Source organism: Callospermophilus lateralis, chromosome X (assembly GCF_048772815.1).
Source record: "Callospermophilus lateralis isolate mCalLat2 chromosome X, mCalLat2.hap1, whole genome shotgun sequence".
NCBI lineage: Eukaryota > Metazoa > Chordata > Mammalia > Rodentia > Sciuridae > Callospermophilus > Callospermophilus lateralis.
In genome coordinates, this window is record NC_135325.1 from 54,022,902 (window position 1) to 54,036,250 (window position 13,349).

General features: G+C 35.0%; 1 protein-coding gene across 3 annotated transcripts in view; it reads left to right on the top strand.

The window, feature by feature from the left end:
* Ophn1 (oligophrenin 1) overlaps positions 1–13,349 on the top strand; it is a 370,997-nt gene that overhangs the window by 172,925 nt on the left and 184,723 nt on the right. For all 3 annotated transcript variants that reach the window (XM_077106704.1, XM_077106703.1, XM_077106705.1), the window contains 3 exons: positions 6,384–6,494; positions 9,604–9,708; positions 11,684–11,813. In XM_077106704.1, the coding sequence (XP_076962819.1) occupies positions 6,384–6,494; positions 9,604–9,708; positions 11,684–11,813 (346 nt within the window). The remainder of the gene's footprint in view (positions 1–6,383; positions 6,495–9,603; positions 9,709–11,683; positions 11,814–13,349) is intronic.

A 13,349-nucleotide genomic window follows, 5' to 3' on the forward strand; every position in this document is an offset into this window, starting at 1 on the left:
TGGGACTTGCAGTGGCTGCTGTTCAAATAAGCCACAATTCAATGGGTACCTATCATATGCCAGTGACTGTGCTGGGTGCAACAGGACTACAGAGACAATAAGCAAGGTTCCTGCCATTTTGTTGTTTACAGTTGGCATTGTAAGACTATACATGTATTCTTTTTTTTTCCATTGCCTTTTTTTGAAAATAATTTCTTTTTTTATTGGTTGTTCAAAACATTACATAGCTCTTGACATCTCATATTTCATACTTTAGATTCAAGTGGGTTGTGAACTCCCATTATTACCCCAAATATAGATTGCAGAGTCACATCGGTTACACATCCACATTTTTACATAATGCCATATTAGTAACTGTTGTATTCTGCTACCTTTCCTATCCTCTACTATCCCCCCTCCCCTCCCCTCCCATCTTCTCTCTCTATCCCATCTACTGTAATTTAATTCTCTCACTTGTTTTTTTTTCCTTTCCCCTCACAACCTCTTATATGTAATTTTGTATAACAATGAGGGTCTCCTTTCATTTCCATGCAATTTCCCTTTTCTCGCCTTTTCCCTCCCACCTCATGTCTCAGTTTAATGTTAATCTTTTCCTACATGTATTCTTGATAATTGCCATTCTGACTGGAGTGAGATGAAATCTCAGTGTAGTTTTAACTTACATTTCTCGAGATGCTGAACATTTTTCCATATATTTCATGACCAATCATATTTCTTCTTCTGTGAAGTGCCTGTTCAGTACCTTTGCCCATTTATGAATTGGGTCGTTTCTCTTTTTTTCTGTTAATTTTTTTGAGTTCTTTATAAATCCTGAAGTTTAATGCTCTATCTGAAGTGCAGGTGGCAAAGATTTTCTCTCTCTTCACTTTCCTGATTGTTTCCTTTGCCATGAGGAAACTTTTGTTTGATTCTATCCCACTGTTGTTTCTTGATTTTACTTCTTGTACTTTAGTTAGTCCCTAAGCCGACATGATGTAGATTTGGGCCTATTTTTGTCTTCTAGTAGGGATAGTGTCCTTGTTCTAGTGCCTAAGTCCTTGATTTACTTGAGTTGAGTTTCATGCAGGGTGAGAGATGGGTTTAATTTCATTTTGCTATGTATAGATTTCCAGTTTTCTCATCACCATTTGTTGAAGAAGATATCTTTTCTCCAGTGTATGTTTTTCTTTATAAAATCCTTAGTAGCAAATGCTTTATTATAACAAGAAGGAATAGACTAAGACAAGGTTCTTATAATTCATCTTGTCCAAGGTCATGCAGATTGTGGCAGCCTGGATCTCAACCTCTAATAACCAGTTTATTGGGTATCTATCACATCTGAAGTGATTGAAGGTGGTAAGTCAAGAGCAACTATAATGGATAAAATTAGTATTGAATGGAGAAGGGCTGCTTCTCTTCCATAAACTGGATAAAATCTAGAGTCTTCCATCATTTTCCTCGTGTTTACTTTTATTTTCTTCCTTTTTTGACTATTCTGTGTCAGTGTACCTTTGCAGACAAGAGTTTACATAATAGACTTAGAACTGCTGTACTGAGAAAGGCATTTTTATAAGATTAGACTTTTGCTGATATCAGGAGACTTTTGAATGGTAAACAGTTCTCTACATTGATTGAAAAGTTTCCCTAAATAGTAAGAATGGCTCACTGCATAAACTGCCTATTTTAACAATGTGGCTTATACTGAACACCTTTTCTTCAGAGAGCCTATAATTCTAATACCTTTTATATAGAGGGTGCCCATGTTACCAGGTCCAAAGAGATTTTTTCTGAAAGAGATTATAAAGACTTGGCATCATTTTTTCATTAAAGGTCCAATAAATCCACCATTGAAGCCAGCTGGGCCTAGTGTTTCCTGTTTTGGAAGGCTTTTCATTATTGCCTCAATTTAGTAGATATAAGCCTCTTCAGATTTTCTGTTTAATCTTGTGTGGGTTTTGGAAGATTATGTCTTTCATGGTGTTAGTTTATTTCATCTAGGTTATTAAATTTGTGGGCATAGAATTATTCATAATTTACTTTAATTACTCTTTTAATGTATACGGCATCAGCAGTGATGGTCCCTCATTTCTGATGTTAGTTATTTGTGTCTTCACTCTTTCTGTCTTTCTTTCCTTCTTAATTAACCTGATTAGACTCTTATATTCTCTTCTTACTTTGGATAGAATTTACTATTCTTCTTTTGTTTTCTTAAAATGGAATCATAGATTAATAGTAATTTTTTTCTATTCTACTTTGTACATTTAATGCTATAAACATTCTTCTAAGCACTTTTTTAGCAGCATCCCACAAAGTTGTACTTCAATTTAATTAAAAATATTTTAAAATTTCCTTTAAGACTTTATGTGACCAAGGTGTTATTTAGAAATATACTGTTTAATCTTCAAATTTGGGGGCCCAGATTTTAGGTTATTGATTTATAGAATAACTTAATTATGGTCTGAGAGCATGCTTTGTATGATTTCTATTCTTTTAAATTTGTTCCAGTATTTTTTATGTATCAGAATTTGGTTTATCTTGATGATTGTTCCATGTGACATTGAGAATGATATATATTCTACTGTTGTTGGATCAAATATTCTATAGATGTCTGTTATATTCATTTGATTGATGATCCTTATTGATTTCATGCCTTATGAATGTGTCAACTACCGACAGAAGAGTACTGAAGTCTCCAACTCTGATAGTGCATATGTCTTTTTTTTTTACAGTTTTATCATTTTTTACATTATGTATTCTTTTTTTTAAAGAGAGAGTGAGAGAGGAGAGAGAGAGAGAGAGAGAGAGAAATTTTTTAATATTTATTTTTTTAGTTATCGGCAGACACATCTTTTGTTTGTACGTGGTGCTGAGAATCAAACCTGGGCCGCACGCATGCCAGGCGAGCACGCTACCACTTGAGCCACATCCCCAGCCCCTACATTATGTATTCTTAAAATAAATTTATTTTTATTTATTTTTTATGTGGTGCTGAGGATTGAACTGAGTGCCTCACACATGCTAGGCAAGTGCTCTACCACTGAGCTACAATGCTAGTCCTACCTTATGTATTTTGATGTTCTGTCACCTGGTAGTTTAGTCAGCTCTTTTGCTGCTGTGACTAAAGGACCTGACCAGAACAATTTTATGGGAGGAAAGTTTTATTTGTGGGCTTACTTTCAAAGGTCTTAGTCCATAGAAGGCCAACCCCATTTCTCGGGGCTCAAGGTGATGAAATATTGGCAGAACATCCTGGTGGAAGTGTGTAGCAGAGGGAAGTAGCTCACATAGTGATCAGAAAGCAGAGAGAGACTCTACTCACCAGATACCCCAAAGCCCCAATCCCCACCTCCTCCAGCCATACCCTACCACTTCAGTTACTACTCAGTTAATCCCTGTCAGGAGATTAATTCACTGATTAGGTTAAGACACTTACAACCTAATCATCTCTCCTCTGAACCTTCTTGTATTGTCTCACACATGAGCTTTGGGGGGATACCTCACATCCAAACCATAACACTAAGCATATTTATATTAAGGATTATGATACCTTCTTAGAAAATTGACCTGTTTTCATCATGTTGTATCCCCCTTTCCTGGATATTTTTCTTTGTTCTATACTGTCCTTTTCCCGAAATTAATATAGCTATTCCAGCTTTCTTTTGACTAATGCTACTATATAGTATATATCTGTCTCTATATGTTTGCTTTCACTTTGTTTTTACCTTTATATTTAATGTGATATCTTGTAGATAACATGTAGTTAGCTCTTATATGCTTTGCAATGTCTAACTTTCAATTGGTTTATTTAGACCATTGATATGTAAAATGATCCTTAATATTGTTGGAGTAGTATCTACCATGTTCAATATTAATTTCCATTTACTGCACTTCATTTCAGTTTTGACTTTCAGTCTTTTCCTAGCACATCTTATTTTAATTGAAAATTTTATATGGGTTCATTTTTTTTGTCCTTTCTTGGCACACCAGTCATATATTTTCTTATTTTTTATATTTTTTGTGGCTTAGAACTTATAATATTCATTATCAATTCATGGCCACTTTCAAATAACTCTGCTGGTTAGTATGGGAACTTTACAGCCGAGTTTTTCCAGTTTTTCCCTGCAGAACCTTATAATATTGCTGTTATTTCTTGCACTAATTAGTAAACTATAGTTGTCAGATATTTTGTGCAGTTCTTATTTTAGACAAATTCTTTATTTGTTAGATCAATTAAGAAAAAGAAATATATAAATTTCATTTTATCTTCATTTACTACCTCTGTAGTGCCCTTATTTCTTTATGTGAGCCCCATTTATGATTTATATAATTTACTTCTATCTGGAGAACAACTTAAAACATTTCTTATATGACAAAGTGTACTGGCAACAAATTCCTTCAATTTTTTGTTTGAGAAAGTCTCAAAAAAAGCACCCCTGGGTTCAATCCCCGAATCAAAACAAACAAACCCTAATATTTTTACTCTACTCTTTTATCTGCCTGCTTTCTTTTTATCTATCTATCTATCTATCTATCTATGTATCTATCTATCCATCTACTTTTATAGTCCTTATTTTATTCTTTTTAGTTATACATAACAATAGAATCTATTTTGACATACATCCATGGAGTATAACTTATCATTCTTGTGGTTATGCTGGTCGTGTATTCATATATAAACATAGGAAATTTAGGTCAAATTCATTCTACTGTCTTTCCCATTCCCACCCCCAACTCTTCCTCCCATTCCCTCCTATTCAATCTGGTGAACCCCCACCTCTCCCTCCCTACCACCTATTATGTGTCATCATCCACACATTAGAGAGAACATTTGGCCTTTGGTTTTTTTGGGGATTGGTATATTTCACTTAACATGATAGTCTTCAATTCTATCCATTTACCAGAAATCTACATGGTTTCTTATAAAAAATCTAATACAATTTTATCCTTGTTCCTTTGTAGGTAAGTTGTTTCATTGTTCCTCTAGCTTTGTGTAAGATTTCTGTCTTTCATTTTTTGCAGTTTGTGTATGTTATGTCTACATGTAGATTTTTAGATACTTATCCTGATTGGTAGTCTCGGAGATTTCAGGATCTGTGGTAGTATCTGTCTTTCATTTTGGAAAATTATGTTATTATTACTTCAAATATTTCTTCTGTTATTTTTTTGTCTTCTTCTTCTTCTGGTACTTTGAAAAAAATTATATATATATATATCTCCTTTTGTAATTGTCCTGTATTCTTGGATATTCTACTCCATGTTTTCATATTTTTCAATTGTTTTGCCTTTGGTTTTTGAGCTTTATGTTGATATATCTTCAAGCTCAATGACAATTTATTTTTTGTGGTTTTGGGAATGGAACCCAGGGCTTCACACATGGTAGACAAGCACTAGACCATTGAGCCACACTGTTAGCTCCCAGGTTCCCTGATTCTTTTTCCTCAACGTTGGCCTATCCACTAATGGACCCCTGAAAGGTAATTGCATGGAACTTTGATCATAAAGGTACTCTTCATTTGTACTACAGTGTTTTAGATTTCCTCCTTTTCCTTTGAATCCTTTCTTCAATTTTTCATCTGTCTGCTAATATTACTCATCTGTTTGTTGCATTATGTCTTCTTTTTTTTCCTTAGGGTCCTTATCATATTAATAATAGTTATTTTAAATTCTTATGATGATATTCTCATGATCTTAGTAATTTCATAATCTCTTCCTTGCCTGTGTTTCTGATGATTGTTCTTTTTGTTCAGACTGTGCATTTTAAAAAAGCATTTCAAAATTTCTTATTGACAAGCCAGAGATGATGTTTGGGTAAAAGGAACTGAGGTACATTGATTTTTAGTGTGAGGTTTTGCGGTTATCTGGCTTGACATTGGGTTGTGCTTAATTTGCAGTCTCTCTCAGTGTCAGAGGCTAAAGTTTACTCTGGCGTCCTTGTTTTATCTTTGGATTTCTTTAGAGATCTCTACTTAAATAAGTCTGAGGCTTGGCATATTTTGTTTAGTTGTAATCCCTTAACAGTTGGCTATAGCTTTTGATCTTCTGCTCTGGCATACACTGATTCTCTGTGTTCACCTCTATCCAGTTTTTGAGGGAGGAGTTTTTCTCTGACTTCAGTTCTCTTTTGACTCTAAGAAGAGTTGATTTTCCACTTGTTCAGCTTTTTTCTTGTTGTGAGGATGGGTGTGAAGACTTCTAAGCTTCTTACATGTTGGACTAGAAACTGAAAGTCTTGGGTTAGTTGTTTTTATCCCTTGACTTCATATTCCTTCTTTGTAAAATAAAGGAATAAGATTGTAATTAGTGGTTAAATTCTTTCCTAGCTCTAGAATTCTGTCAAGTCTAAATGAACTGACTTGTAGGAATGACAATGCCTACTTGTGACATATATTGCCCTTCTTCTACAGGCAGATCTCCAGGTGGACAAAGAGAGGCACAATTTCTTTGAGTCCTCCCTCGACTACGTTTATCAAATCCAAGAAGTTCAGGAATCCAAGAAGTTCAATATTGTTGAGCCAGTAAGTTCTGTCTGCTGATGAATATTCTAAAACTATTTCCCAAATACCGGGTAATTGCATGGAACTTTGATCATAAAATTGGATAGTTTGTTATTTTGCAGTGCTGGGATTGAACCCAGGGCCTTGCACATGCTAGGTGAGCATTAAGCCACTGAGCTGCATCCCCAGCTCTGATTACAAAATTGGAATATGAAAGAATGTGAAGGGCTATCAGTGCTTGATAATGAATGTCAAAAATATAGTCACACTGGCTTATGTTTTACCTGCTCTCTCACTAACATTCTATTTTTTCTCTTCTTCCCTCCCTGATTTTCTCTTAAGAGTATTTTATTTCTTCCAATTTTTGTTCTCCCTCGCTCCTTCCTTACCTCCTCCTATTCTTCTGCCACACTTCTTATTTTCTTCCTCTCCTTTCCTTTCCTTCATGCTTTCAAAAAGCTTCTGAAAGTCTCTACCATATACCAGGGCCTATGCTAAGAATTCATGTCCCTTGTACTTTATAACTTCCCATTTTACTATTTTCATGTCTATGGTATATAATTTTTGCATTTCTGTCTCCTAAATTTATTACAAAAGGCAGTGATCTTTGATATGACAAAGATGCTGAATTTTGATGACTATTTTTATTATAAAATAGTGTACTTATCATAAAAAGGTAGAAAAAATGCATAGGATAAGCCAAAGAAATGCAATAAATCCCTTATGTCATCACTGTTAATATTGTAACAATGTCTTTTCTGAATTATCTGTGTTTTTCTCATGTCTCTTCCTCTATGTGTGCTTGTAGGTGTGGCTGTGTGTACATGTGTGCACTTGTATATATATTGCACATGAGTGTGTGTATCTATGTACATGTGTATTGGAACTTGAAATTGTATACATCTGTATATGTATTCTGCAAATAAGTATTTATGTATTTACTCAAATTTTTTAAAAAAATTTAGTTATAGATGGACACAATATTTTTATTTTATTTATTTATTTTTATGTGGTGCTGAGGATCAAACCCAGTGCCTCATACTTGCTAGGCAAGTGCTCTACCACTGAGCCACAACCCCAGCCCTCAACAAATCTTAATATTAAGTTTCTGTTATATTCCGGGCTCTGTGCAGAACACTAGTTATACTATACTATAGTATATTATACTATACTATACTAAACAAAAAGACTCAGTTGTTTTCTTTATGAAGACTACACTCATTGGGTAGGCAGAAAGGAAAGAAGGATGTGCATAGTTAAAATAATTACTTGTTGTGATTAGGGCTATGAAAGAAATCAAAAAGGTCTAAAATAAATAACAAAAATTGGCATCTAGTTTAGATGAAGTAGTCATGAAGAATCTCTGAAAATGCCATTTAACATCATGCCTAAAGGAATAAAAGATGCAGCCATGGTAATAGTGGAAAAAGAACATTCAGACATACATAATGACATGTGAGCAGTCCTAAAGTTGGGGAAGAATGTTGTGCTGAAAGAATAAAACAAACAAACAAACAAACAAAAAAACGATTTGTGTCTTTAGATACTTTTGAAAGAAAAGGAAAGTGGTAGGAGATAATGTCTGATACAAGGGCATCAGTCCTGTAGGCATGATTAAGAGATTTAGATTTTAGTGTAAGTGGTGTGGCAGACCACTGAAGCATGTTAAGCAGCCCCTGATGTGGCCTGATTTTGTTGTCTGGAGAATGGCTTGAAAGGGCCCAAGAGTAGATGTGAGGAAACCACAGTTATGTGGCTACTGCAATGGTATAGACAGGAGGAGATATTGTCTTGTGTTAGGGTGGTGACAGTGGAAACATTAAACAATGGTTGGATTACTGATATATTTTGGAGGCAAGACCAGAAAAAATTTCTGATGAATTGGATTGAAATATAAGTGAAAGAAAATCAGGGAAGACTCTTTAATTTCTGGTTTGAATGACTGATGGATGCTGACTGATGTCATTTCTGGAGACAGAAAAACTTAGGAGAGAAATGTTAAGGAGTATATATATGAGTACACATACCTGTGCATGCACATGTCATAAATATATGAGGATGTGTACATCTTATATTTTTTATACGTAGGCTTGTGTTTATGCATGTTTATATGTGCACACCTATTTGTTTTCTAAATAAAGTGGAGTAATTTTTACTACTACCTATTATACTTTTCCAGCATTAAACACTTATTTAAGGGATATAATTAAAATAATCGTCAAACAAGATGAAAATTATATTTTCTTTATGTGTATTTGATTTTGATGGGTTTGAACATTTTGAACATTTCAAAAATATATTCTTGAACATTTGCAACTCCCTAAAACATTTCTAATTTGATAATCAATTCAGACTATTTTGATATTTTGGCATGATGACATTCTTTAAGGTAGATAATCTTACATTGTTCATTTATCTTTCACTTGTTCATTCATTGAACAAATACTTGTTGAACCCCTATCATATGCCAGTCTTGAGGCTATAGATTTTTAGAATCCATTATCTGAAATGATTGAATTGTTTTTGCAATGCTGGCTGTGTGTGTGTGTGTGTGTGTGTGTGTGTGTGTGTGTGTGTGTATTTTAAGATATCTTAGGTATAGGACCCAAGTCTAAACATGAAATTAATTTATGTTTCATATTCTTCTTATACATATAGCCTGAAGGTAATTTTATGCAATATGTTTAATGTATGTCTGCATTTTGACTGACACTCACCACATGAAGCCAGGTGTGGAATTTTCTATCTGTGGCATTATGACAATGCTCAGAATGTTTCAGATTTTGGAGCATTTTGGACTTCAGATTTTTGGGTTAGAGATTCTCACTGTGTATATAGAGAAAACAGTCCATTCTCGAGCTGTCCAAGTTATGAATGGCTTTGTTTGCAATTTGAACAGGATCTGGATCTGGATGAATACATTTGTTACTTACTTTCTGAAACTAAGTACAGGGTAAATATTCAACCTAATATGAGAATAGTTCTTTATACAACTGGTTGTGTTTGCATGACTGCTTTTTAAACTATACTGGGTAAATACTATGAAGTTTTGTTCTCTGGGTTCATGGTTCCTGTATTTGATTAATTAGAAGGAACTGCTGATAAAGTTGTTTTTGCATGTTTTCCTTAGGTCTTGGCCTTTCTTCATAGCCTCTTCATTTCCAACAGCTTGACTGTGGAGCTCACACAGGATTTCCTTCCATACAAACAGCAGCTGCAGCTCAGTTTGCAGAATGTGAGTTTCATGCAGGTTTCTTCACCTGTCTCTACAACTGAATTTTAGTCCCAGTGACCTTGAACTTGGAATTCTAGTTTATTGCATACCAACCAATTTGTCATGACATGCTGGTGTGGATCAGAAATATTTTAGTGTACTGTATTCTTCTTACTCTTCCAGTTTCAGCTCTTCCCTGTCTTTCCAGCTGAGTGCTATTCAAACCCACCCTTCCATCCACCAACATCTCCATTTAGGTGTTGCTAATTTATTAAGTGTTGCTAATTTGCTGCATCTCCTCATAACAGAATCCAGCTATAGGCTTATTTAAGTACAGATTGTAAGTTATTTCCCTGGTTTGCCAAAATAGTTACTCTGGGTTTTATTACCACGGACACCCATTTTTATCCTCTCTTTTGTCAGTACTTATTTCTAGAGTTAAAGAAACAAATTTCAAAGGTTTTTTTTTTTACCTTTATTATTATGCTGGTTCTTATAGTGGATGTAGATACAGGTTTTCCATGTTTTGGGGCACTTATATTGCCACATATTCTTTTACTCACTCACTTGTTTAACCCACAATTAATGAACATTTATGGATTTACAGTGAGCACATACTCTGTGCTAGACATTGTGATGCTGGTTCTTATAGTGGACGTAGATACAGGTTTTCCATGTTTTGGGGCATTTATATTGCCACATATTCTTTTACTCACTCACTTGTTTAACCCACAATTAATGAACATTTATGGATTTACAGTGAGCACATACTCTGTGCTAGACATTGTGAAATGCACTGCAAACACCATAATGAGGCATGTAAGTGTTTATGGAGGAGTGACAGAAGCACAGATGAATCATAATCCCTTATGATAAGTGCTAGAATCAAGAGCAAAAGTTTTAAAGAAGCACAAAGAATGGAACAATTCACTTTCTGGTAGAGTCAGAGAAGGCAACACTGAGGTCAGGTGATATTTGACTGGGTGTTGTATTGCATGAAACTTACAGATATATTTTCAGATTAAAATACCAATACAGCATAGTGGAAATAAGTCTCACTGGGTTGTTTAGGAGGATGTTATTTTTGCTTCCTGTATACTTTCCTCCTTTCTGGGTACTCTTCTCTAGCATGTGAGAACTCCTATCATCTACTGATATACAGAATGTATCTACAACCAAGTTAATCACTTGACTCTTCTTACATTTATAAATGACATCATTCCATAGTCTTGTGAGACTGGGCACTAAGGACCTATCTCTAATGGTTTTCATACTCAAACCTTTCAAACTGACTTGTCATTGTGTTTTAATTCTATAGTTTTAAATAGATTCTTTCTCACTATTAGCCTTTGATATTTGTGGGTATTAAAATATAAATTCTGTTGGCCTATTTTCAAACAGAGAACTTGCATATATTTTATCTTCATGGATAGAATTTGATTTCAGGGTCACAGTCATTATATTTGAGGAAAGATGTGGAAGTTGCCATAATAATATTATCTTTGAGAACCTTCTCTACAGTCTCATTTGTTGTACAGAGGACAATGAGGTGCTTAGTGGTCTAAGAGTCCTTATTTATTGGAGCCTTGCATAGCTCACATTGAGCAAAACATTCCCCCAGTTGTGATTTTTAAAAAATATTTTTGTTGAGATGGTCACAATACCTGTATTTTATTTATTTATTTTTACGTGGTGCTAAGGATTGAACCCAGTGGCTCACATGTGCTAGGCAAGCGCTCTACCACTGAACTACACCCCAGCCTCCCAGTTGTGATTTTATGAGTATATTACTGTCTATACCTTTTTGTTTCTCTACTGGTCGTCAGTAACATTAAACTCCATAAAATTGTTTTCTAGTTGCTGTGATATGAAGCATTTGTTTTTTGCTAGTTGTAGCACATGCTATAAACAGAAAACTCTGTACTGGAACTCTTATTCATACTTATTCATGATGATGGTGATGATGATAATGATCATGATACTGATGTCTCGACAGACAAGAAATCATTTCTCCAGTACCCGGGAAGAGATGGAAGAACTTAAGAAAAGGATGAAAGAAGCTCCCCAGACATGCAAACTTCCAGGACAGCCAACCATAGAAGGCTATCTCTATACACAAGAGAAATGTGTGTGGGAACACAGGGGTATTCACTGGGTTACAGAAGCCTGGCGCCTGCTGCCACTTGACCTTTCTGATCCTTGGGCACCCATATCATTCATAGATACCTAATAACTGAAATTCCAAGGAAGGTAGAATGAGAATAGTAAATATAAAAAAAGGAAGAAAATTCAGGGAAAATTAAGAATTCATCTTTCAAAGGTTTTAGAATGATAAGATCCAAGAATTTTCTCTGAGATTCAAAATTTAGGATTGTTATTTGTTAATCCTTCTGATGGCCCTTCAGGACAGAAAGAAAGGTAGGGCAAATGGAGGCAGAGAAATACTTATTATACCTACTATGTGCCAGGCAAGGTGCTAAGTGCTTTAACAGCACTGTCTCATTTAATCTTTGATTTCCCCTTATACCCATTTTACACATGAGGCCACTGAGGCTCAGAGAAATTACCTTATAAAAGTCACTCTATTAACAAATGACAGGCCTAAGATTAAATTCAGGTCTGTGAGATGCTGAAACTCATACTCCTCCCACAACCCCCAATACCATCCTCTAATTTTGGTCGAAATAATGAACGTTAACTATTACATCATCTAGTCACAGAGTGTCAGAGATAGTTCAAGCGTTTTTACTTCCTAAATAACTATTGAAACCCATATGTACTGTTTGAATTTTTTTCCTTTTGAAGTATGACACCCCCAAATTCTGGGGTTTCAATTCCTGCCCAGAATTTATAATAAGGTTTATAATGAGGGGAATGACATAAATAGAGATGTAATTTACCTGAGGAGTAAAGAGATGTGCTGGGCAAGCCCTCAGAGCTAACAGAATCAGAGAAACCCCTAGAGGTGACTAGTGGAAGAGGTACCCCTGGAGGTGACTTGTGGAAAAAATCATCACAATTTATGAAGCATGGCACATTAGCAGTGATATCATGCTCTACCTCCTTAGATCAATTAAATTTTGATGGTTTCCAAACTATATTCTCTCACTTGTTAGGTTTATCTCTTCAACTCTGCATTGAAGGATTTCCTCAATGTCAACACTATTGACATTTTGGGCTGGATAATTCTTTGTTTGGAAGACACAATCTTGTGTATTATGTTGTGTTTAATAGCATCCCAGGCCTCTCTTCAATTTATGTTAATAGGATTCCTAGGTATGACAATATAAATGTCTTCAGGCATTGCAAAATGTCCCCTGGGAGGCAAAATTACCCAGAGTTGAGAACCTCTGCTGTGTGCTGTGTGATCCTTCTGTGCCCTAGGTTTCTAATTGTCCAATGGGTACAACATTGTTACTCAGTTAAATGTGTGCTTAGCATCAATTCTTCCAGATACTGTGTAATGTATTGGGGGTGCAAAAAGATGACTCAACAGTGGATTTTTGTCATTAAGGAGTTCACAGTCTTATGTGTGATATAAACAAATTTATCAATGAAATGTGTTAGGCACTTTGGGGCATATATCTAAGGGGTTTATTGGGGAAAACATGTTTGAACTAAGACATTAGTGTTGAGTAGAAGTTTTAACAGGTAAAGAAATG